We start from the raw sequence: 23,890 nt of genomic DNA on the forward strand, positions 1-23,890 counted from the left end.
TACCACAGTTTTTATGGCTTGGCTTTTTTTGGTGGGGAGAGGGTGGTTTGGTATCATTCAGCTGGAAGAGGGCATTCTGTAACACATGCACACATTTGAACTTACGAGCATATACATATGAAAACAGGAGACTGAAATAGATACATAGCTATGAATACAAAAAAAAGGGAAACCCAACAGCATCTTCAAATCGTCATTGAAGCACATTTGCTCCAATAATACCATCTTTATTAAAATAAGTCACAATCTCACACGGTTTATTTGCATGCAGTCCAGTCCCTAGACAGTTAAAGCCCAATCTTAAAGATGAATTAGAGGAACAGTATGATAAATTAATGGGCTAATAACGGATGATTTTATTTAAATAAAAACATCTTCGAAACTTTTTTCTGTGTGTTTTCTGACAAATACAAATGGGATGTATATTATGCCTTTCTCTGCATTGACGCTCAGCTTACAGTAGTGGAGTATCATATATGGATCTTATATACCATCAGACAAGTAGCAAAAATTAAATCTGGAAAAATGTCAACATTTACCTTTTATCCATAAATTATTCCTTGAATGTGAAATATCATAATACGACGTTTGCCTGGACAGCAGACGTATGTGATAATAATAGTAATTACAGAATATTTGTATGTGGGGTTGCCAACTCAATGTTACAACTCCTGAAGATTTGGGGGAGGACAGGTTTTGGGGAGAGGAGGGATTTCAGCAACTTATAATGTCATAGAGTCCCCACTCCAAAGCAGCCATTTTCTCTAGGGGCATTGATCTCTGTAGACTGGAGATCAGTTGTAACTCTTGGAGATCTCATAGAATCAGAGTTGGAAGGGGCCATACAGGCCATCTAGTTCAACCCCCTGCTCAATGCAGGATCAACCTAGAGCATCCCTGACAAGTGTTTGTCCAACTGCTGCTTAAAGACTGCCAGTGAGGGGGAGCTCACCACCTCCCTAGGCAGCTGATTCCACTGTTGACCAACTCTTAGTGTAAAAACGTTTTTCCTAAGATCCAGCTGGTATCTTCCCGCCCTTAGTTTAAACCCATTATTGTGAATCCTATCCTCTGCTGCCAACAGGAACAGCTCCCTGCCCTCCTCTGACAGCCCTTCAAATACTTAAAGAGAGCAATCAATCATGTCCCCCCTCAACCTCCTCTTCTCCAGACTAAACATTCCCAAGTCCCTCAGCCTTTCCTCATAGGGCTTGGTCTCCAGGCCCCACCTGGAGTTTGGCAGCCTTATTTGTATGTGTTTTCATGCACTTATCAGTTATAGCTCATGTGTTCTCAACTTTGCTCAGCCTGTGACCACTTTAAGATTTCTGTAAACACCACAAAATGGCTGCCTTAGGACAAATTGCTGAATGTAGGGAGGTTCCAACCCAAACATTCTCCTGTGATGGCAGGTAGCCCCAAATTATTATTCAAGTGGTTTCCGAATAGGTGCTACCTGCAGTACGGTTGCCAGCTCTGGGTTGGGAAATACCTGGAGATTATTTTTTTTGGGGGGTGAAGCCTGGGTAGGGTTTGGGGAGTGGAGAGACCTCAGCAGGGTATAATGGCATAGAGTCCACCTGCCAAAGCAGCCATTTTCTCCAGGGGAACTGATCTTGATCTTTTGGAGATCAGTTGTAATAGCGGGAGATCTTCTGGTGCCACCTGGAGGTTGGCAGCCCGATCCTGCAGACACAAAGGTGTTTTCTCTAGTCTAATGGTTTTCTGAAGCACTCCCTTTCCAGTGAGATGCAGGAAAGCCTGGATTGGCTCTTTGTTGTGAGTAAAGAGATGCTTTGCAGGAGACGGGAGTGAAAACCAGGAAATACATCAGCAGTCCCCATGGCACAAGGATTGCCAGCTCCAGTTTGGGCATTCTGGTAGATTTGGGTCTGTTTCTAGGGAGGCAGTTCAGTGGGGATGTAATTTCATTGAGTCCAGCCTGGAGTTTGGCATCCCCATATGGCACATGTTGGGTTTCACTGGTGTGGATCTTTAAGTATGACAATGCCAGACTGCTACTCAGTGTGATCACATGATTTCTATGTTCTGAATCTGATTCTGTTTGCCCTAGGTGGAATTCTTTTACTACTTGGAATTGTTCCATCCTTCATTTGTTTGTTTATTTAAAACGTTTTTATGCCGCCTCCCCACCTAATTAGGGCCTACAAGGTGGTGAATATAAAAACATTTAAACAATTAAAATACAGCTAAAATATAAAATAAAATTAAAAACATATAAACAAACAGCACTTGAAGAAGGGCCAATAACTATTATTGGGTATAGGCCAGAGAAAACAAAAAATGTCTTCACCTGCTGGCAAAAGACACCAATGGAGGGCGAGTGACTACTTGAATTGGAGAGGGAGTACCAAACCTTTGGTGCCATGATGGAGAAGGCCCTGGCAGGAAAAACTGAAGCAGAGCCTCTGAGGATGACCAGAGTGAAAAGGTAGGTTTGTATGGAGAAGGTGATCCCTAAGGCTGTACAGGGCTTTAAATGTCAATACCAACACCTTGAATTGAGCCTGGAAACAAATTGGAAGCCAGTGTAGATGGAACAAGACAGAAGTGATATGACCCACTCCAGTCAACGCTGATCACAGCATTCTGTACCAGTTGCAGCTTCTGGATACTCTTCAAGAGCAGCCTCATGTACCGTGCATTGCAGTAATCTAGTCTAGATGGTACCAGGGCATGTACCACAGTGGCAAGATCTTTTCTGTCCAGAACAGTTGCAGCTGGCTTACCAGCTGAAGCTGCTGAAAGGCACCCCGGGCCACTGCTGCCACCTGTTTATCCAAAAGGAGGCCTGGATCCAGGAACACCAAATAACAAACCTGCTCCTTTAAGGGGAGTGCAACCCCATCCAGAACAGGGGATAACCCATTTCCCAGGTCAAACTTTCCCCCCACCAGAAGTAGCTCTGTTTTGTTGGGATTAAGTTTCATTTTATTAGCCCCCATCCATTCCAAAACTGCCTCCAGGCACCTGTTTACCGTTTCTACAGCCTCTGTGGGATCTGCTGGTAGCTCAAGATAGAGCTGAGTGTCATCTGCATATTGGTGGCAGCCCAGCCCAAATCTCTACATGACCTCTCCCAGTGGCTCTAATATGATGTTGAAAACATGGGGGACCTGATGGAGCCTTAGGGATCCCCATAGGCCAAAGGCGGAGCAGCAGTCTGAAACATACCCTCCAGGTAGGACCATAACCACCGCAGAACAGTCCCTCCCCATCCCAGTCATGAAAGGACTCAGAAGAATACCATGATAAATGGTATCAAAAGCCAACAAGAGGACCAGAAGAATTAACAGGGTTGCACTCCTTCTCTCCATTTCCTGGAGCATATCATCCATGATTCAATAGCAGAGGCCAACTCACAAATATTAGATTATTAGATATCAGCTAAATAAAAAAAAATCATTCGATAACAGACTTCAAACTACATAGCACTGGGGTTTGGGATATATTTGTAGGTTAAGTTTGTTTTGACATTTGTCTTCTTTGGGAAGACAAAAATGTGATTAGTATTCTGAAACAAGTATGGACTGGATGAAGAGAAATAACTTCAAGCTCAGCTGAGACAAATCAGAAATTATTCTGGTGGGGACTCAGTGGAGTTACTGGGTAGATAGAATTGGATTTGACTACCTGGGGCTGCCATTGAAGAGTATTTGGAAACTTCCCTAGTGCAAAATGCTGCAGCTGGACAGTGATCTGGTATTACATGGCAACGGATAGTTCAGTTCTACCACAAATGCTCACTGAAGTGTAGCATTAAAAAAAACCCTTCTGTTCAAAAGCTATCATGTATTGGGAAAAGGACCTCAGCATCTGCTGTTGCTGGACCCCAAGCAGGGTTGGCCAAACTTGCTTAGCTTAAGAGTCACATAGAATAAACATCAGATGTTTGAGAGCCACAAGATATGAACAAATATTACACAAACATTTTATTGAAAAATATCCAAATATGATTTTTATTGAGACTGCCAAAAATAAAAAACAAAAGGGGTAAAAACAAATATTGATAATGATATTTATTTGTCCAATTATATTTATTTGTTTGCTAACTATATTTATTTGTCTGAGAGAGAGAGAGAGGTGGAAAGAAAGAATGAAAGAGGTGGAAAGAGAAAAAGAGAGAGAGAGAAACAAAGAAAGCAAAGAGATGAGGAGGGAGGAAGAAGGAAGGTAGGTAGGCAGGCAAATAGATGAGGATGGAGGGAGGGAGGAAGGGGGGAAAGACAGAAAGAGAGAGAGAAAAACAAAGAAAGCAAATAGAAAGAGAAAGGAAGGGAGAAAGAGGTGGAAAGAAAGCAACTAGATGGCGCAGGAAGGAAGGGAAAAAAGAGAGAGGTAGAAAGAAAGCAAATAAATGGGGAGGAAAGGAGGAAGGGAGGGAGAGGTAGAAAGAAAGCAACTTTAGCTATAAATGTGTTCTCCAACCCCCACCCCTCCCCATGCCAGCCAGCTTGCTGAAGGGATTTAGAGAGACAAATGCCTTCTCCAAGTTGGTGGGTGGGGCCTCTGGGGCGGGGGAGCGAAGCGAGCTGGCTGGTGTGGCGGGGCTTGGGGGACACATCTAACTTTAGATGGGGAGGGATGGGAGAAAGAGAGAGAGAAAGTGGAAAGAAAGCAAATAGATGGGGGAGGGAGGGAGAGGTGGAAAGAAAGCAGCTTTAAGTTTAGATGTGTCCTCCAAGGCCGGCTGGCTTGGCTTAGAGAAAGGATTTAAAGAGACAAATGACTTCTCCAAGCCAGCCAGAAGCTTTGAGAACACATTTAAAGTTGCTTTCTTTCTCTGCTCCCCCCCACCTCAAGCCTATCCAGGGAGGGAACACTGGCTGGGGAAGGGAAGACCGATCTGGGAGGCATGCCTCCCCTTTGCTTCCCCAGCCGCCCTGTTGGAAGTTGCACAATATGTGTGAAAGAGCCGCATGTGGCTCCCAAGCTGCAGTTTGACCACCCCTGCCCTAAAGGATACCACACTCTCCCACTCCCAGGGCTAGCCAAAGAGTCTTCTTCAGCCTCCTAGACAAATGACTCCCTCCCCCATGCATTGCAGGGAAGCTGCCTCCCAGGGGCCAGGGCCGTGGCTTACCATCACCAATCCTGGATCTGGCAAAGGAGGAAGGCCCTATTCACCTCCTGGTTGCCTTGCCATGACACAGCAGCTGTGGTTGCTGCTGTGTCATGCCTCCCAATCCCTGCCTGCTGCAGGAGGGCTGGCTTGGCACCGCTCCAGCTCTGGGACAGACAGGCAATTGCCTAGGTAAGCCTAGTGGACTCTGCCCTCTCCCCCTTATTGGCGCCTCCATTCCCATCTCACCATTCCTCTGGTTGCCTCCCTCCACGTATCTCTCTGTCCCACAAGATATCCATTCTTCATTATCGCCTGTGTTCCAGCATTCACCTAATATAGCTCATGAAGTCTCTCCTTTGGCTCTTCTATTTGGTCTCTATTTATAGCTCTCCATTGGACTCCTCTCACTCCTATTTTAAGCCCAAGCAGCTGATGTGGCAGGCAGAAGCCTATGTTTACCTTCCCATCAGTTCCCCGGGTGTGTGTGTGCGCGTGCGTGTGTCTGTAGAGGCCCGTCATAGCATATTCCACATCCATTTTTTTTCTTGTGTTGACTCTGGAAAAGCCACTGGAAGAGGAGCCTGGCTCTAGTGATGCCCAGCGAGACTGGAAAAGGTACCATCTGTGTGGGGACAGGATTGCAAAGGTATATTAAGGGGAGATGTAAAACAGTTGCTCATGGTGGAGAAAGGGAGCGCTGCTAGTAGAGCCATTGCACCTCCTCGAGATCTTGAGTACAGGCTAGTGGTAGGCGCTTCCTTGCTATCTCAGGCACCTCAGACAGTAATCATGTGGCAGGATTATCGGCATAGCTAGCTATGACCATGATAGCTTGATGGGGAGGGAGCCTAAGGTGTTTTTGCTCAATATGGGATGGGTGGAATGAGGGGCAGGGAATCCTGGCTCAGGTGAACACGCTGGCAGCTCTAGTTGGCACAGACCAAAGCAGAGCTTAGGAAACACTTGCTGAAGTTGGGCAGGTTCAAAAGAATGAGAAGCTTGGTCTAGGGGAGAGTGATCCTGGCACGGGAAAGAGACGGGGAGGTGAACAAGGTGTAAATCTGTCTGAATGACATATAATTAACACCACAGTTGTTGACTCTCTCCACTATGGCTGAGTCAAGCCCACTTCTCTCCAGCTCACGAAAGCATGCCAGGTGTGTCTGTCTCATGGTTACCAGAGTCTGATTTAGCTGCAAGAGCCAGGTTCCTAATTTAAGCACTTCCCTGGACTATTTGCGCCCCCCCCCCATATTGCTGTGGCAAGCAGGATTGCAGTTTTGCCCCATATCAGGCAAGATGGACGAGTGGGGCTATCTAGTGCTATAGCCCAGGATGGGAGACAACTTTGCTGCAAAATGTCTTGGGCTGTGACCACATATGAAATGTGTAGGGGAGAAATGGGGATGATAATGTTCTCACGGACAGTGCTGTTGAAGATGTGGCAGCAGGCTTCTGCACAAGAGACATCAGTCCTACCCACAGAGCTTAATATTATAGTATATGTATCTCATAAGGCTAAAAAACTAGTCATTTTATTTTATTTTTATGACAATGTTATATTTCACAAGGAAAGGTATTTTCAAGGCACGGGGAGCAGTTGTGAATACAGAACTGTTAGGGTGCAGAATCGTAAGACTGATTCACAGAAGTCCTGAGTGCTGTTTAACATTGTGTCCTGAACTTCACAACTGCAACAGAGCCAGAGTTAACAGTGATATTTCTTGACCTGTTTGTCTTATGCAGCATCACATTGTGATTAAAATGTCTGAATAATTAGCTTGTCTCAGACAGAATGCTAAACCATGGTTTATTTTAACCGTAGTTAGTTTGGGAAACCGGGATTGTGTTTGCAGGCAGACATTCAAATTCTGGGCTCATTGCTTTCGCTCTTTCCCCTGCTTCTCCCACGGAGACCTAGCTGATATTCCAGCCTACATTATGGTGAGGGCAGTACCAGGATTAAGCCAGGATGTCTGTATGTGCACATCAGTCAACTTCATAGCTAATAATATAATAATAATAATCTTTCAATTTATTAATTGCTCAATCCTGCAGAGTTTACTGGCTCTGAGCGATTTACAGTTACTCATTCATGCAGGACTAACAATGATTTATGAGGGTAAGGGAGGACAACATATATCTTTTAAATCACACACATTCACAGTCAGCGAGGGTTTGTTCAGCTGCGGGTCAGACGTGTTCCGTCGGCATATTCACTTCGGCTTGGCTAGATGACATCAGCTTCTCCAGGTCTTGCAGCGCCGCACTGCCACCGCCTGGCCAGAACGGCCCATTACAGGCTTCTCGGAGTCAAAGAGATTTTTTCTTAGGCTTTCAATCTTGCGAACTGAGCATTCCGGTCGCTGGCTAACTCCTCCCCCACGGGGGGCGGGGGGGTTGGTGTGCCCACCCTCTCTAAGGAGTGGTACCCATTTTATCTACGCGCCAAAGTTTTCGAACCGCTGTGTGGACAGCGAGTTAGGGACAAGGCTGGTAGCTCACACCAACACGGGGCTAGAACTGACAGCCGTACTGTTCAGCTCAGATGTTACTAACCAGAGGATAAATCCTCTGTGCCACCGCTCCCCAATCATGAAATTGGTTTAACATTTCCTCACCAACTACATTTAATAAAGTGGCTAATGTTTGGAGAGTCACACTAACCATACGTATTTATTTAATTTGTTTAAACCCCACCTTCCACAGAAATGGGGACCCAAAGTCGCTTACAACATTCTCTGTTTCATTTTATCCTCAAAGCAACCCTCCAAGGTAGGTTAGGGCTGTGAAAATTACTGACCCAAGGCCACCCACAAACCTTCCATGGGTCTCTCAGCTACATCAACAGTGCTCAGAGAAGCATTTTAACAACATGAACTAAATATTTCTATTACAATTTGTTTGTTTTTAAGCAAATGGATAATTTGTAAGAATAAAAATCCTTCTAGCAGCCCAGATGAGGATTAAGTGCATGAAAAGGAGAATTTGCAGGATCCTAGAATATTTCTGCACAATTCAGTGGATGTTAGTTACTAGGCCTAGTTCTCCCTGAGGTGGCCAGCAGATATGGAATGTGTCACTTCAGAGTGGGTGTGTGTATCACACATAAATACCAGATGTCAGAGAGAAGAACTTTTCTAGCCAATCCTTCTCCCTCACATTCGGTTTTCTGTGTGTAGGACTGGGCAGGGGGGAGCATTCAGTCATGTGAGCCTCCATCTTTAATCTGAAGTGGTACAGCCCAGATAAGTTTGCCTCTTCAGTAAACTCCAAAGTAGCTGTGCCTGTGCTTTTAACAGATGCACAGCAAGCATAAATTCAGATGTGGCTTCACCCAGAATCATTAGTGATGCAGTGACAGGAGAACTACCTCTGTTGCTTTTCTGTTTTTCATGCAACCCTGTGCAATTCCCTTCTGATTGGTCCTTAAAACGGAACTATGAAGTCTATGTCCTTTGTGTCCTTGAAAAATATGATCCCCAAATGCCTGCGATGTTGGTCCATGATATAGTTGGTAGCACTTAATTAGCAAAAGATTCCCACTGAAGGGATAGGGTTGCCCGCTTTTTGTGTGTGTCTCCCCCAGTAGAATGCTTGTTCCTTTAACAGCAGCATGACAAGCAGAAGTCCAGCAAGTGAAGCTTCTACCATTTCTGTATCTCTATGCAAGCAAGAAAGAAATTCACTTGTTAGATTTTTGCTGCTGCATTGCTATTAAAGCAGTTATCAAGATGGGACAGCAAAAAAGCAAATCAGATTCAGAAAATAATAAGAGGTCCCAGGGCAAGTAATGCCATTAAAACAGCACTGATCTCAGTTTTGCAGCTTTTGCAGTTTGACAAACGAGCCTCTGTGTTGGGTGTCATCTATGCAATTAGGCCATGAGAAAAGGACTGTGGTTCTATTAAGGCAAGAGGGCTTATGTGGGATGCAGCAGTGCCACTCAGGATTCCACCCCCTCTAAGGAGGCACTGAAGGTTCTGTCCCTGGGTGACTGGGCAGCAACTAAACAGTTTAAATGGGGAAAGGGAAGGGTAATACTAGCCTATTCTCTTGCATGGCAGAATCTGAGGCATTAAAGCCAGGGTGCTTCAGCTGTCCCAGGGGACTGGTAATAAGAGATGGCCTCAGGGTCAAAAACACTGGGTGTGTTGTCTAGGCCTTTCCCACTCAAGGAATCTCTGGAGGACCTTGACCTCATATGATATGGGGAAGAGAAGAATTACTGTCGGTGCGGGATCACATTGCCAACAACCTTGTCAGGGGTAAGCACTGTTGCACATCTTCTTGGGCCAACAACCCACTGACCCACCCACTGCAGCCACAAAGACAGGACTGGACCTCCCTCCCTCCATGCATACTCCATTGTGGCTTCTCCTCTTCCTTCCCCTGCTTGCAGCAGGTAGCCTGCCTGTGTGTGGCAATGATGGCAGCCAGGATCAGCTGCGGCCACCCAGAGGGAGCCAGGTAAAGAGAGGAAGCAGCAGCAGCAGCAATTCTGCAGTGTCATGACTCAGCAGAAAAAAAAAAGGAAGAGCAACAGCTGGCATTGGCCTGCTTCTACCCACCTCCCTTGGGACATCAGTGGAACAGGGGGCTCCCTGGTGTCCCCCACCCTCTGCTAGCTAGTAGAATGGAAGGCTAGGTGTTCTCATTCATATGGCCTGCTCCAGCCAGTGCCTGGAAGAAGAGAGTTAGGTGACTCAATTTTGTCTTCTGCCATTTGCAGCAGCCAAAACTGCAGCCCAACTCAGCCAATTGGTAGTGATAAGAACTGCTGCCTGCTCTTTGGGCGGAGGTGTGGTATGGCTCCCTTACCCCAGCTAACATTTTATGGAGGGCCTTCCCTCTTCTGCCTGGCTGACCCAAAATACATGCTCTAAATTGCTCTCACCTTACAACTGTGGAGATTTGTTTCAATTAGGCACATTCAGCATTACAATGTGTTCATTTCCAGGGTTCTCTGGTTTCTTATCAACTGTTTTACAATTCTCGGGTTGGAAGTTGTCTTGCACTATGATTGCTCCCTCCACGGTCTTTGTTCTACATTGCCCTGAGCAATATGCATATTGCCTGATCACATGGTATGGGGCAGCATATCCCTGCTCTTTACCTAGAGAATGAAGCTGATCTGACATAGATGGGTGTGGAGATAATAACAGAGGAGGCAATTATCCCCCCTCCCCCATTAACCTGACTTTTGTGCAGATTTAACTACATCTGAATAACAGTGATGTGCCTTAACAGCATATACACAGGCAGCCTAGTGCACTCATGGTTATATGAAGACTATGGAAGTTCACTGAATGTCACTCACACGCGCGCACACACACACACACTCTCAGCTTGATTTCTCTCACAGGGTTGTTTTAAGGATACAGTACAGGAGCAGATGCTGCAAGCGTTTTGGTGCCCCATGGGAAGAAAAGTGTAAATATCGAAAATAAATATGGCTTTAATAGAAATTCCTCTCCCTTCCTAGGGAGTTGACAACATATACAGCTGGGCCAGAGCTGTGGAACCCGCAGAGCTACTTTTCAGTTCTCACTCTCCTGATACAATATTGACCACCTCATCAAAATATCATCATTTTAACAGCCTTACGTTTGCCCCTGGCCCTAATGGAGAGCACACAAAGTCCATTCATTTCCCTCATTCTCAGAACCAAGACACTGTCCTTAGTGAAGAAGGCTGTGCCTTCGACTAGAATGAGGAAGGTAACATTACTTTAGCTGCTTTATGATATGGTAGAGGCCAATTCTGTTTTGTAAGATACAAAACTAAAGAATGCTCTAAGTCATAACAGAGCCCTGGAGCAAATCCTGTGCCTCATCTCTTTTGACTGAAATGACTATTATCAGGAGCCCTTTAAGACAGCATGATCACTGAGATTAATGGGACATTTCCTAGGTCTGCTATTCCAAACTCTTTGCCCGCTTCACCACCTCAAGGTTACTTAGAGGTTGCAAGTCTCCGACTAGACTAGAGTAGCATGAGAGGTTGGAGCCCACTAAAATAGGAGCTAGATGCTACTTGACTCCAAAATGCATTTTTTAAAAACTCCAGAGTAGGTCCCGATACATTTTTCCTTAGGCATCCACCCACCCTGCAGTCCCAGAAAATCTGATAAGGACCAACAAGAATGTGGCTTAGTATTTGTTAGGAAACAGCAGGCTAAGCATATAGCAGGAGACCACAGGACAGAGTGCAGGGGGGAAATCATGCTCTTAGAGAAGGGGAGATTGGATTTATACCCTGCCCTTCACTATCTGAAGGAATCTCAGAGTGGTTTACAAACCCCTTTCCCTTCCCCTCCCCACAACAGATACCCTGTGAGGTAGGTGGGGCTGAGAGAGCTCTTTCGAGAACTGCTCCTGAGAGAACAGCTCCAAAACAGCAACTGGAAGGCTCGGAAGAGGAACAGAGAGGGAGGCAGACATTCAATTTATGTACAGTTGGGTTTCAAAAAGGGGGCTGTAGTGATGCAGAAAAATATAGCACTGAACACAGCCAGGAGAGATGGGATTTGCACAGTACTTCTGTGAAAGCGCATAGAGATGACTGAGTGAAACCAGGTGGCATCTCATCTCCAACCCCCCTGCATTTCCATGCAGACACCATGGTGAATGCTGCTATTTCCCTCCTCCAACAGGGACTCCCTTTGAACTTGGCAGCAATGACATGGCAGAAATCAACTTGCATGCAGTGGAATCCATTAGCGACCTGCACTATGTGTCCAGCAGACACGACCGTGCCAAAGGCTCAGAAGGTAGGTAGTCCATCCCAGCTGGATCCTCAAATCATCTTCAAGAATTCCCATAGGGTCATTTGCTTTACCAGTAACGCTTTGTAACTATGAGAAAATATCCTGTGGCTGTGGTGACGCCGGGCCAGAGTGTGGTGGGGGGGACAGAAAACACTGGTTGTTTCACCTCAGCCAGGGCTGCTAAAAACTTCCAGACCAAAAAAAAAAAATCCACCTGGCTCCTCCACACTACCCATCCCCAATCTAAATATCATATATGTTATGTTTGAATGTTTAATGATGTGGTATTGCTGTTTATTTTTGGCTGTTTTCAATTATTTTAAAATGTGATTTTACTATATTGTGTTTTGTTAGTCACCTTGCTGACCCTTGTGAGGATAGAAAGATGGGATATAAATGTTGTAAACTACGGACACAGATCACACGACTTGCGCAGTTTCATGAGCCCCTAAGAACTTTGCCTCTTTAGTCCCCTCCCCCAGCTCTGACCTCAACTCAACAGTTCTCCCTCCTCTCTTCCTCAGGGAGCAGCCAGTCCCCACCTAACACCCCACGGACTCCTCATGGCACTTTCTCCAAACATTTCAGTCTGCCTAATGAAGAAGATGCATCTTTTCTACCACCAGTCCAGGCTGTCCACTTCATCCCTGCTTGCACCTGCTGCCCCTGTTTCGGCCCCACCTGCTGCCCGACAGGCTTCCTTGCTCTCCTCGGAGTGCTCGTAGTGGCCAGCCTTGCTCTAGCCACACTGGCCGTCTATCTGAGTGGTATGTTTGGGGCCCCATGGGCTGTTCTTGACTGGGGTTAATAACAAAGACTCTTGTGTTGGGAGCCGCTCAGTGCCCACCACTAGGGAAAGGGGTGAGTGAAGGAAGGAGGGCTCTGTGGAACCTAAAGACTTTGCCATCTGAGCAATCTTGAATAGTTATGCAAGCGAAAGCTTCAGGGACAGGAATCTGAGGAACCATCGTGTTGCAGAATGGCTGCAAAGGTGAGAGCAGCCCCGGCTTTGCTGCCATCTGAAAACCTGTTTTCCCCTTTCCAGACATCCAGAGGGCTCTGAAAGCAGGGTTGCTGTGGCAGTCCTACCAGGTGTGCTTTCACAGCCAGCCTGGGGGCGTCGCTGGGCTCCGGGAGCTCTCCTCCGACGCGCCGCCAGCACGTCCCGGAAGTGATGCGTGACGTCGATCACGTTGGGGGCGTGGCCCCCATCGTCGAAGGGAAAACCATAGTGATCGATGTGGTTGCGTCACCTCTGGTGACGCAGCCATGCTGCGCCTCGAGGAGCGGAGTTCCCCCCGGGGCCCGATTCCACGGCGGCGGAAATCGGGCCTCCAAAGTGGGGGTTTACTCGCCACCCGCCCCCACTTGGCAGCCCTAAGTATACCACCTGGGAAGTCCCAGAAGGCAAGCTCACACTGCCCACTGTTGGGATTCTGAGACAGCACCTGGGTGAGACTGTCCCAGCAGACATGCTTTTGTGCCTTGATGAAAGTGAAAAATGGGGACTCTGGAAGACTTACTGTGGAGGGGAACTCTTATTTCCCACCCTGCCCCCCTCTGCCCTATTTAGTTACAGAGCAGGAAGGAGGCTAATGCTTTGGCCTGCCCTCCCGCCCAGGACCTCCCATACTGGCTTTCCTCTGCTGGTTATATCCCTGTGAGACTGGCTGCCCACACAGAGATTGCACCATGTTTTTAAGTGAGATCTTGTATGGCAAGGCTCTGTTGTGATGTTTGTGGAGGCACAGGCATCACTTCTGTGAGGATCGAGGAGGGGAGATTTTAAATAACCTTTTTTAAAAACTTAAATCCACCCCACCCCGCCCCATACTTAGGCATTCTCCCAACATTGCAGAAAAATCTCCCCTTTCTGTACCTGGCCCCATTGTATGTGTGTTTTGTTTTACTCCTACTAGCACAGCGGTCTTCCACCCACTGGAGTGCAAACCCCGTAGCTCCACCATTTCTTTTCTGTTTCTCAGAACCATTTGCTAGTAGTGCCCATAAAGAGAGAGCACGAGTGCTGCACTTTCTGCCCTTCTTTGCATGCCCACTGAAAGGAGAAATGGGACAGCAAGATGAGGTCACTTAACGGTGGAGAGGATTCCTTTTTAGCAACGACAAGGCTCTTTTCTCTTACGTTACTGTGATTCATGTTCCTTCCTGTCACACGTGTATGTCAATTAAGTCCCCAGGCCTGGAGAGATTCATTACCATTTCAGTAACAGATTATATGTGTCCTAATGGGCCTGTTGCTTTGTGCAACCAGTAAATTGCAATGTTACATACTGAGTGCTGAAATAATGGTTAACTAGCTAACTCATACCGTACTATACAAGCACTAGCCCATCAGGAATGGACCCATGAGACTGGGAGGCTACTATTTACACAGGCAACTTTAGGTTGCTTGATACTACAACTGAAGGGCTCCGATAAGGGTTGTGTGAGCAGCAACTCACCTCTCCATAAATTCTATTGCCTGAAACGCAAAAGTTCAAGCCTCTGGCATACAGCCAAGTGAAATCTGCTAATTAAAAGGAAGAGGTGCAGGTCAGAGGCTGTCTAACCAAGGCAGAGTACTAATCATGAGGTTTCTTCTCCTCTCCCCTACAGTATTACAGAGTGAGTCACTCCGTGTACTTGCCCGATGGTTGGAGTCTCAAGAGGCGACCATCCGGCAAATGAGGGCCATGAGCTTACAGCTATGGAGTCAGCTAAATGCCAGTGAGCCCGGAGCTCAAACCTGAGTTAATTCCCATCACCCCTGCCTTCCCCTTGGGAAGCTTGGTTCCAGTCCTACAGAGGAGGGAAGAACAACTCACTGCTTGACATATTTTAGACACTGACTTGACATGAGCTGGAAAAGGAGAGTTCTCCAGAATCCCTGAAGAGTTCCATATCCTCCAGGCATCAGTGGCTACAGACCTGAGGCTGTCTGAAGAAGACAGAACAGACGGGAAGAAATGGTACTGAGACTTAATGGGAATGGTGTTTCTCATGAGCAGTGTTCCTCCAACTCATTTTTAAAAAATCTCACACAACATATTTTAAGAATACTGCTAGCACCTTAGTCACTCCAGTTTGTTCTACTATATACCCATCTTGATCTTACTTGTAGGTCACCTTTGGCCAGAGGTCTGATAAATGACACTTAAAGTGACAATTAAAGCCAGAACAGCTACTTTTTTACTACAGCATGCTACTCACTTCCTCAGAAGACCTGGACAAAGAAGCACTTGAGGGGGCATCATAATATTAAAAGGAGGAACCATAGTTACCAACATTAAAAACACTTTGCAATTAGAAAATCTTGACTCTGTTGAACCATTACCCAATTAGACACACACGCACACCCTATTTTCAATTTGTGCCAACTGCAAATGTTGTCATTTCCACAGATTTATTTATTTTTCGCCAACCAGAGGTGGTGAAGGCTGATGGGGGGGGGGGTAATACTGCAGCGTAACAGAGAATATGTGGATGATCAGAAAGGTATACATACAGTACACAAATCCCAGTGATTAACTTTCAAGGTTCAAAGCAGATGTGGCAGGAGAATAGGAGAATCCATGTGTCTTCCTCTACATGTGTGAAGAGAGGGCTGAGTAGTGTATTTTAATCAAAACTGGAGTATATTGGATGGGAGGGGGGAACCCATCACTTTAAGGATTTCTTCCCCCAGCTGATACTGGGGATGGACCAAAGCTGTTTAAAGCAATGGAGGCTCTGCTCCAATCCTCCAAACACTATGACCCTTCCCTGTAAACACAGGACAGATGAATAAGTACACTTGGATCATCATGTCTCATTTGATCCTAAAACTCCTCCTGATTTTTGCATTGTTCAGCAGAAAAATATCTTAGGCTTCCACGCCTTTTCCTTCATTCTCAAAGCCTAGACAGACTTTAAAGCATAATAAAGGGATAGCTGCAATTAGATCCTAGATGATGCATAATATAGAATATGAACAATTACTATCTGCAAATAAGGAGTTACCCTGCTTTGGTGCTCTAAGGCATGGCTCACAACTGCACCTTGGCATTGCAGGGAACCTAGAATATCCCTACACTTGACCACTAAGCTGGCCAAATAATTCCTTTTGTGAACAGGCACATCACTCAAGATGTTGTACAGATGGTACATGCATTGTTGGTGCAGGTTGGTGCAAGAAAACTTGGCCTAAGCAATGTTCAGTGAAGAAAGGCATCATGTACCCACTTAGCTGCATGCCCTGCCATGTGGACACCACTATTAAATTTGTAAACCTCTGTGAGTCATGGGACTTTCTCCATGCAAAGTAAGCCCCATGCCCACACCATGGCTGAAGAAGCCCAGTTAAGAGAAGCATGGCTCTTACCTGCCCCATCCTACTTTCAGGAGAAGCCGGCCACTTCAGCTTCTTAAGAAGTTCCACATGTGCAAGACGGGGCTGAAGTTGTTCCGGCTTGAAAGTGTGTGGGCCTGGCGATCTCTCAAAACTCAAATTAGTAGTAGTTCTAGGTATCCAAAAATGGGGCATTAGGTCCCCCTGTATAGCTCCTTGCCTTTCCCACTGGGTAACGGAGGTAAAATGAATTATGCAGCAAGCAAATACAAGCAGAATTAAAGCTTTTCTTGGCACTGAAAGAGAGGTACAGAGCAGGCAAAGCACCATGGGCTTTCAACCCTCGTTTATTTTGTGTCAGTTGCAGGGAACTTCTGTGTTAGTTCCAGGGAACTTCTCTGCCACACGGGATGGCTTCCCCATCTTGGGGAAGAGAAGTTTTTGCAGGGCTGCCAACAGGGATGCTTTAAAAAGCCATATGCAAATGAGAAGCAAAGCCGAGTGCTAAAAAGCAAGAGAACTCATCTGCAGACAGTGATGGGCAGGGAAATCAGAGAAAGGGAAAAGCAATAAAGAATCAGCAACTGCACGTGCAGAGAATACCCCCCCCTTCACTGTGTTGTCAGCCCCAGCCTTCAATCAAGTACATTGAATTCTAATTTACATGTCATCCAACCCAAGGCAATACACCTTCAACTCGGGGGGGGGGAGAACAACCCAAGGCACCCGTCCTCAAGCCAGTTCCTTCATTGCCTCCACCTGGAACACTACAGCCTGCTTTCTCTCCTGCATTGAGCTAATCCGTGGAAGAGTTAACAGCTACAAGACAGGAGGATGGAAAATGATCACTGATTCCAATTTGTGCTGCCAACAGCAACTGTACAATACGTTCAGCAATGGAGACAGGGAAAGGAGGCTAAAATTATCACTGGCTTAAAAAGCAGCGAGGGGAATAAGTCTTTCCCCACCACCCAACCTCGCTTAGATTTTTGGTTAAAAAAATAAAAATGGCACCTGCCCACTGCCATTCCACCAGTATTCAAACATCCAAGACATTTAAATAGTATTCTGTACACTTATATAAAAGCCCCCCGCCCCCAGAATGTGGTGGGGGAACAGAGGTGGGCATGGCACAACCCTGGTTCTGAACGAGTTGAGGCAATGAGCCCCTTGCCCCAGGCATCCCCACCCCATCATGTTCACAGTGGTCTGGTTCTGTAGTTCATTGGCTTGACGGAAGGCAAAAGGAGGAAGCAGCTTCCCCTCAAAGGACATCCGCTCGCTTATCTCGAACACGGCTCCTCGCTTTTGTCCTGGCCTTGAAAGCAGCCGAGTTGTACAGATGCTGGTGGGGATGGAAAAAAGAAGTGATAAACAAACAAAAAAAAAAAAATCAGATTAGGGAAACTCTGATATAAAAGCTTAACAACTCTCTAGGGCAGATGTCCCAAACCTTTATGAGCCTGCGTGCACCTTGGGAATTCTGACACAGTGTGGTGGGCACAGCCACAAAATGCTGTGCCCACTGCCCACCCCTGCTGTGTCAGACCAAAGGTCCTTCTAGTCAAGCATTCTGTTTCAACAATGGACAGGAAGGAAAGAGCCATCCCTTGCCTGGTTCTGCGGGCCATTTCCACACAGCCCACAGACTTGAATCTCGTTCCTATCGGGCTTGGCCATCACATCTCACATTCATGTTAGAGGGCTCAGAGAACATACAGACACATTTTCCAGGGGCACTGCCAGGGACCTATGCAAGCCCTTCTGGAAGGGAAACCACACAGAGTTCACTGCAAAACAAGAGCCTGAACAAAGCAAAATTAGAAAGCCAAGGGCAAAACAGAAACCATAGCAGCATCACTGACGTACCTTCTCAAAGCGTGAGATCTTGCTGGCTTTGATGGTGGCAGCGTCTAGCACGAGTGGGGGCCCCAGTTCAAATATCTCACGCAGCAGCTCATTGTTCTAAGAAGACAACAGCCATTGGCTAGAATCTTGGGGCCAAGAGAGGAGCAAGTTCCCAGAAACATTCCGCATGCAATTAAGATAAGACTCAGAGTTCTGCCCTGAAGTGTCCTGTGTAGCAATGCATTTTCATGAAGATCGGCTGCCTCATCTTCTGGAGTCTCCCAACCCCCAACAACATCTCTTTCCCCACCAAAATAAAATAAGAGTTCTCAGCAGAAACTCTCCTACTCTTACCTGCAGGTGGTGCCGGACCCCAGAGCCAAGAGCTTCTTTGAAGGCATTGTACGTTCTTCTCCTTGCCCAGCTGTCCACATACATGCATTCCAGTCCAAACTTGATGGTCTCCTCATGGCACTCCCCATTCTATCACAAGGGGAAAGTGCATTCAGAGGCTTGAGGGAGAAGAACAGAAGACAAACCCCACCAAATCTTCCCACTTGGAGGACGAGACAACTCAGCACAATGTTGTATCACCAAATCCTTGGGAAGGTTAGGCACTCCAGGGACTCTCAAACTGCACTGCAGGATAAGCCAATTCCACACAAATACCTAGGCAAACTGTTCTGCCAAGGAGTCAGCCACAAAGGGACTTGGGATACGCAGGCTTCGACCTGCTTCTTGATTATTAATGGATTAATTAAAATAATTAATTATCCTATGGCAGTGTGTGTAGTATATCCAGGAGATCCTAAGATTGTCTGGCAGCCAGAAGTTCTAGCTCTTTTAGCATTCTGCACCACTAGGTGGTACGCTAGACTTGGTTTTTAAGGCAACAGATGTTTCAGAGCTAGCTTCTTGATTATAATTCCTGGTAAGGGCAGAGCAGCAAAAACTGCCCCAAAAGCTCCACGAGGGCAGCCAGCACCAGCACCTAAGGGAATGCCTCCACTAACATGATTCCCCTCTGTTCTTCATGCAAGTAGCCCAGTCTCCAGATTTCAGCCAGGCTCTTCCGCACGGCAGGCCTGACACACGGAGTAGGAGAACCGATACAAAATACATGAACAAGTGCTCAGCAATGAGCTACCACCTACTGCCCTTCATAAATGTGGGATCAAGGGAGCAGGAGGGCTCAAAGCGGACTTGAGTCCAATTTTGAGAAATCTAAATGGAGCTCTCTACAGATCTATGCAACAGTGGCTAGAGCCAGGCAAGGCACCTCGATGTAATGCAGCACATCCCGAAAGATGGAGCGTTGCTTTCGCCGGTCTGTCTTGGCTCGGTACTTGTTGCTGTCGGTGGCCAGGGCTTTTAGCTTTGTGCACAGCAGGTCCGTTTCGTCGTAGAAAAAATCCTCCTGTGGCAAAAATGAGATGGGATGACAACTAGACGCTCCAACTCATAGTCTGAGGCCAAACCAAAAGCATACAAGCAATGCAGCTCTTTCCAAGCTTTATTTCTTATGTCTCTTATCCCACGCTTCCTTTAGAAAGATCACAGTGGAACCCCAGCATCTCCAATCCAGGTCCTTAGATGAGGTCTGCATTCACCAAGTGCGACTAAGAAACAGTAGACTCCCTTTGACCCAGCGCCAAGCTAGAGGAGGCTACAGGTATTTCCAACAACAAAAAATCCTCACTCGCTTGATGGTTTTCAATTCACTATGGTCAAAAATATACCATTCCACTTCTTGTAAAGCCTCTATGCAGTGCAGAAGCACCAGTTCACATTTAGGAGTGGGGAGGGGGGGCTCTACTCTTTGCTGAGCCTTCTGAGACTCAAGGACCGCGTGCCTACAAACTAAGCCAAGTCAGACTAAAACAACTGAAGTTAAGTAGAGAAGAAAGGATGCAAGTGGACCGGAGCTATCATTTCTGCCTGTGCTCGTTCTTGCCTACTGACAACAGCCGATGGTTCATAATACAAGAGAACAGGAGTCTGTCTATTTGCACCTGAAACAGAAAGGGGATTCAACATACCTCTATGTCTCGGGCCAGCTCAAAGAGTAGCGCAATCGTTTCACCTGCCACAATCCGAAGGTTGACGTTATCACTGGACAACATCAGAGGCAACGTAGGTAAGTGACTGCAGAGGAAGAGACACGAAGCAATGGAGCACCCTCTTGTTCTGCAAGGAAGTTACTTTGGGAATTCATCCCTCTCCTCTCCCTCCCACTCCCTGGTGAGCTCACGTGCTTGAAGTGTGTTAAATCTTACAGCCAGGGCAGAACAGGAGAGGTGCCCGGGTAAGAAGGCATGCTGCTGCCTGGGCGAGACTGACCACTCACTTGTCCAGGATCTTCTTGATCTGGGTGCTTGGGCAGATGGTGAGGAGCAGGGACCAGGACTGGAGCGCGTTGCAATGCAAGACCTGGAGCAGAGGGCTGTGGTGGGAGGACTCTGATCCAGCCTCCTTACGGCAGGAGGTGCCAAAGATACCCTCTAGGCAAGCAAGACAGGAAGCCAGGTCCTGAAAGAGAGGGAAAAGTCAGCAGTTCTCCCAGAAACAACAGGAAGAACTTAAGGATGTCACATGCCACTAGAGTCACTGGTTAACTTGCTGAGAAGAACAGTGATGAAATGGCAGGGAATAATTTCTTCCCCAATCCTGCTGACTGTGAACCCTAAGAATTACCACCCTCCCACATTCCTTAAGGCACAGTTCACTTCCTTGAGCTCCAAGAACATTTTAGTTAAAAATGCCTTGCAGGGGCCATATTTTCTCAGGACAAAATGGGCAGCTTTCCAAAATGCTTCACAGGATAGAATACAAAACTAGTACTTTCCCACAAACGGATGTGTGTTTTCTCAAAATATTTTATCACACACACACACACAAATAAAGAAGGTTCTTCCTGAAGTTCAACCCGCAGAGTTGTTTAAAGGTAAAGGTAAAGGTTCCCTTGCTCGAAAGCCCGTCGAGTCCGACTCTAGGGTTGTGGTGCTCAACTCCGCTTCAAAGCCGAAGAGCCAGCGCTGTCCGAAGACGTTTCCGTGGTCATGTGGCCGGCATGACTAAACACCAAGGCGCACGGAACGCTGTTACCTTCCCACTGAAGTGGTACCTATTTATCTACTTACAATTTCTTGCTTTCGAACTGCTAGGTTGGCAGGAGCTGGAACTAGAGATGGGAGCTCACTCCGTCATGCGGCACACTCGGGTCTCGAACTGCTGAACTACCGACCTTCCGCAGCCTGCAGTTCAGCGTCTTAACCACTTGAGCCACCACACCAGAGTTGTTTAGGACATCACAAATGTGGAGCCTCGTGCCTTGTTTCTCTACAGCAGGGACCCCCAACGTGGGGCCCATGGTCACCATGGTAAACCTCTAGCCCCTTTCCTGGTGCCTGCCAAGTGGGTTTAGAAAATGGGTGGGGCACTTTCAGTTGTTGGTGTTCACGGTACAATGTAGACAAGTGGCTTTATGTAAAGTACTTTACTTGAGCAGATGGCAAAGTGGTCTTCTGAAGACACAGTGGGACTCACTTCTGACTAAATATGATCGGACCGCATGGCTAAAATACTTAATTGAACTAACTGGAACTGGAAAAGTCATCATAATTCCGGTGAAGTTGATACTGACATCACTACATCTAATTTGGTCCAGTTTTCTAGAAAAAAAATGTTCCTACCAAACTCTGTCGAGAACCTCTCTCACTGTACACCTGTGCAAGGTGCTCTCCTTGCCCTTCAGCACCAACTGTTCTTGTTACAAGTAACAGCGCAGGCTAAAAACAGCTGGGCTCATGAGAGAAGGGCTCGTGTGAAGGGACAGCCAGGAGAAGAAGCGTTTTTTTCCCCTTTTCCCTTTTGTATAAGTGTGTTAGATGTCTGCAAAGTGAAGACACATCCTGCCAGATGATGGTTTCTTAGCTAGCTCAATATGTATACTAATATTGTATATATGCAAGAAAATACAGTATGTTAATTTTAAAGGGCACCCCATTAAACAGAGCTTCTGCTTGAAATGTTCAAGAGATAATCCATAACCTCATTCCCTGAATTTTTGTGGTTGGCCTTGCCTTCTGTGCAGCCATTGTGTGATTGCACCCACCATTTTGTGTCAGATTTCTAAAAGAGCCCACAGGCTGAAAAAGGTTGGCAACCCTGTTCTATGGCATGAGGGCATGGATGGAAGGGCACACGATGCAGCTGCCTTACTGAAGTTAAGCAGATCTAGGTGTAGGTGGAAGACTTCCTGGGAACTCCATGACGGAACTCCATGATATACTTCCACAACGGAAGACAAAGATATATATGTCAGACAAACCCTTGTGTAGCCTTTGCCCTAATCCATTCTGGAAGTTTGTCTAGTAGTTTTAGAAAGCAAAACAAATCCCTTTTCAGAAACAGTACTGAATTTCGATAACCAAACTCCTGTTGATCAGTAAAAAGCCGTAAAATGCGAATACCCATTTGTTTTGATGAGCAGCCTCCCAGCCCAAATAAAATATTTGGGTACACTAGGGGTAAAAGATGAGAAGAACTATTTCTAGCTTCATTGGCTAAAAGCTGTCAATTAAAACAGTAGCATATTTTACCTCCACATCCGCTGCAGCAATATAGCAGCACATCCCAAGAGCAGTGGCACACTAGAGGAGGTGAGGGGAAAAAAAAAAGAGGTAATGACAAAGCTATTTCCAAGAATTATTTTGAACATTAAAAAACCCAGGTAAGATTGCTCTCCTGCAAACGTTCCCTCGTGCAGCAACAGTCGCTTCGAGGCAGAAGAGAAAGAAGTTACTCACACTTTGCCGAGCAACTGGGCTGGCCGTGAAGTCTGTCAGGATGCAGATGAGAAGGGGCTTCAGGCTGCGGAACACCTCCTCCCCCTCAGGCCCTGAGCCCATCTGAAGGCACAGTAGCGTAAGAACAGTAGCAGCAAGGGACTGTTCCTCCCCCTTCCCTGAATGGAGGAAAAGACATAGCACAACTTGTAGCAAAAAACTGGACAGCTAATGGGGCTAGGCATAGGTAAGCAACACAGCACTACCACAGCATTTATAATGGTAGAGAGACAGAGCACAAGGCTTAAGAGGGGTACTCTCTCTTACAACGTTAAAATTTCTCACAGTACTTCAAGGTGATTTTTAAGAGAAGAGTTCACTTAACACTCTAGAGAGGGAATTTCAATGGCAATATGAAGAGTACCACTAAGCAATGTGTGTCTGCTTATGTAGTAGGGGTATGCATTTGGCTAAACCTGAGGCGAATTTTTTTAAAAAAATACCTTATAGTTGTTTTCTGGATATTTTTTCAGCCGGATATTGTTTGGTCATTTTTTGGCTATCCGAAATGGCCGAGACCCGAAAATCTTTAAAAAATATTCAGGACTTTTCGTGGCCACCAGTCAAAAGTTAAAGGGCATTTAAAGGGATTGCAGTCTCTTTAAATGCCTTCAAAGTTAACAGCCCCCCCAGATACCCCCAGATCGATTCTCCATTATACCATATGGAGACTATTAAGGTCCCCATAGGGTATAATGGACTTGAAAAAAATTCAGGAATCCCAAATCTTTAAGAATCTAAAAACCATACTGGTATTGGGATTTGGAAATATCAGAAAATACCAATATTTTTTTTTGTATAGCCCTATCATGTAGGGTTGCATTAGCACCTAAAAACCAGCACTGTAAAACACACCACACACTGTGGAGATGTCACAGAACCCTGACAGTCCAGTAAGGATGGAAGAATAGCCGTAAAGTCTGCATTTCCCAAAATTCCTCCTTTACAGAGTAACCCTGAACACATCACTAAGTCCCATAGTAGTCAATGGGGGTTAATCCCAGAAAAAGGTA

At 46.3% G+C, this 23,890-nt stretch overlaps 2 protein-coding genes across 4 annotated transcripts in view; one reads left to right on the plus strand and one right to left on the minus strand.

Moving 5' to 3' along the window:
• Positions 1–5,559: 5,559 nt before the first annotated feature.
• Positions 5,560–15,152, plus strand: LSMEM2 (leucine-rich single-pass membrane protein 2). Of its 3 annotated transcripts, none has more exons than XM_015421000.1 (4): positions 5,560–5,701; positions 11,742–11,862; positions 12,384–12,622; positions 14,472–15,152. In XM_015421000.1, exons 1-4 carry the CDS (start codon positions 5,680–5,682, stop codon positions 14,603–14,605), a joined length of 516 nt encoding a protein of 171 aa, XP_015276486.1. In that variant the 5' UTR covers positions 5,560–5,679; the 3' UTR covers positions 14,606–15,152. The 3 variants fall into 3 exon arrangements, with proteins under 3 accessions (XP_015276486.1, XP_015276485.1, XP_015276487.1); XM_015420999.1 differs by having other exon boundaries at positions 5,561–5,701; positions 11,742–11,858; positions 12,380–12,622; positions 14,472–15,143; XM_015421001.1 differs by having other exon boundaries at positions 5,561–5,732; positions 11,742–11,858; positions 12,380–12,622; positions 14,472–15,142.
• Positions 15,056–23,890, minus strand: part of IFRD2 (interferon-related developmental regulator 2) — a 33,669-nt gene continuing 24,834 nt past the window's right edge. Inside the window, exons 5-12 of the mRNA XM_015420998.1 lie at positions 22,839–22,996; positions 22,632–22,682; positions 20,378–20,559; positions 20,070–20,175; positions 19,310–19,447; positions 18,385–18,513; positions 18,052–18,147; positions 15,056–17,527 (exon numbers count right to left, since the gene is read on the minus strand). Coding sequence (XP_015276484.1) covers positions 17,447–17,527; positions 18,052–18,147; positions 18,385–18,513; positions 19,310–19,447; positions 20,070–20,175; positions 20,378–20,559; positions 22,632–22,682; positions 22,839–22,996 — 941 coding nt within the window. The 3' untranslated portion in view covers positions 15,056–17,446. The remainder of the gene's footprint in view (positions 17,528–18,051; positions 18,148–18,384; positions 18,514–19,309; positions 19,448–20,069; positions 20,176–20,377; positions 20,560–22,631; positions 22,683–22,838; positions 22,997–23,890) is intronic.

The sequence above is a fragment of the Gekko japonicus genome, unplaced genomic scaffold (assembly GCF_001447785.1).
Source record: "Gekko japonicus isolate JY-2015 unplaced genomic scaffold, Gekko_japonicus_V1.1 scaffold3599, whole genome shotgun sequence".
Classification (NCBI taxonomy): Eukaryota; Metazoa; Chordata; class Lepidosauria; order Squamata; family Gekkonidae; genus Gekko; species Gekko japonicus.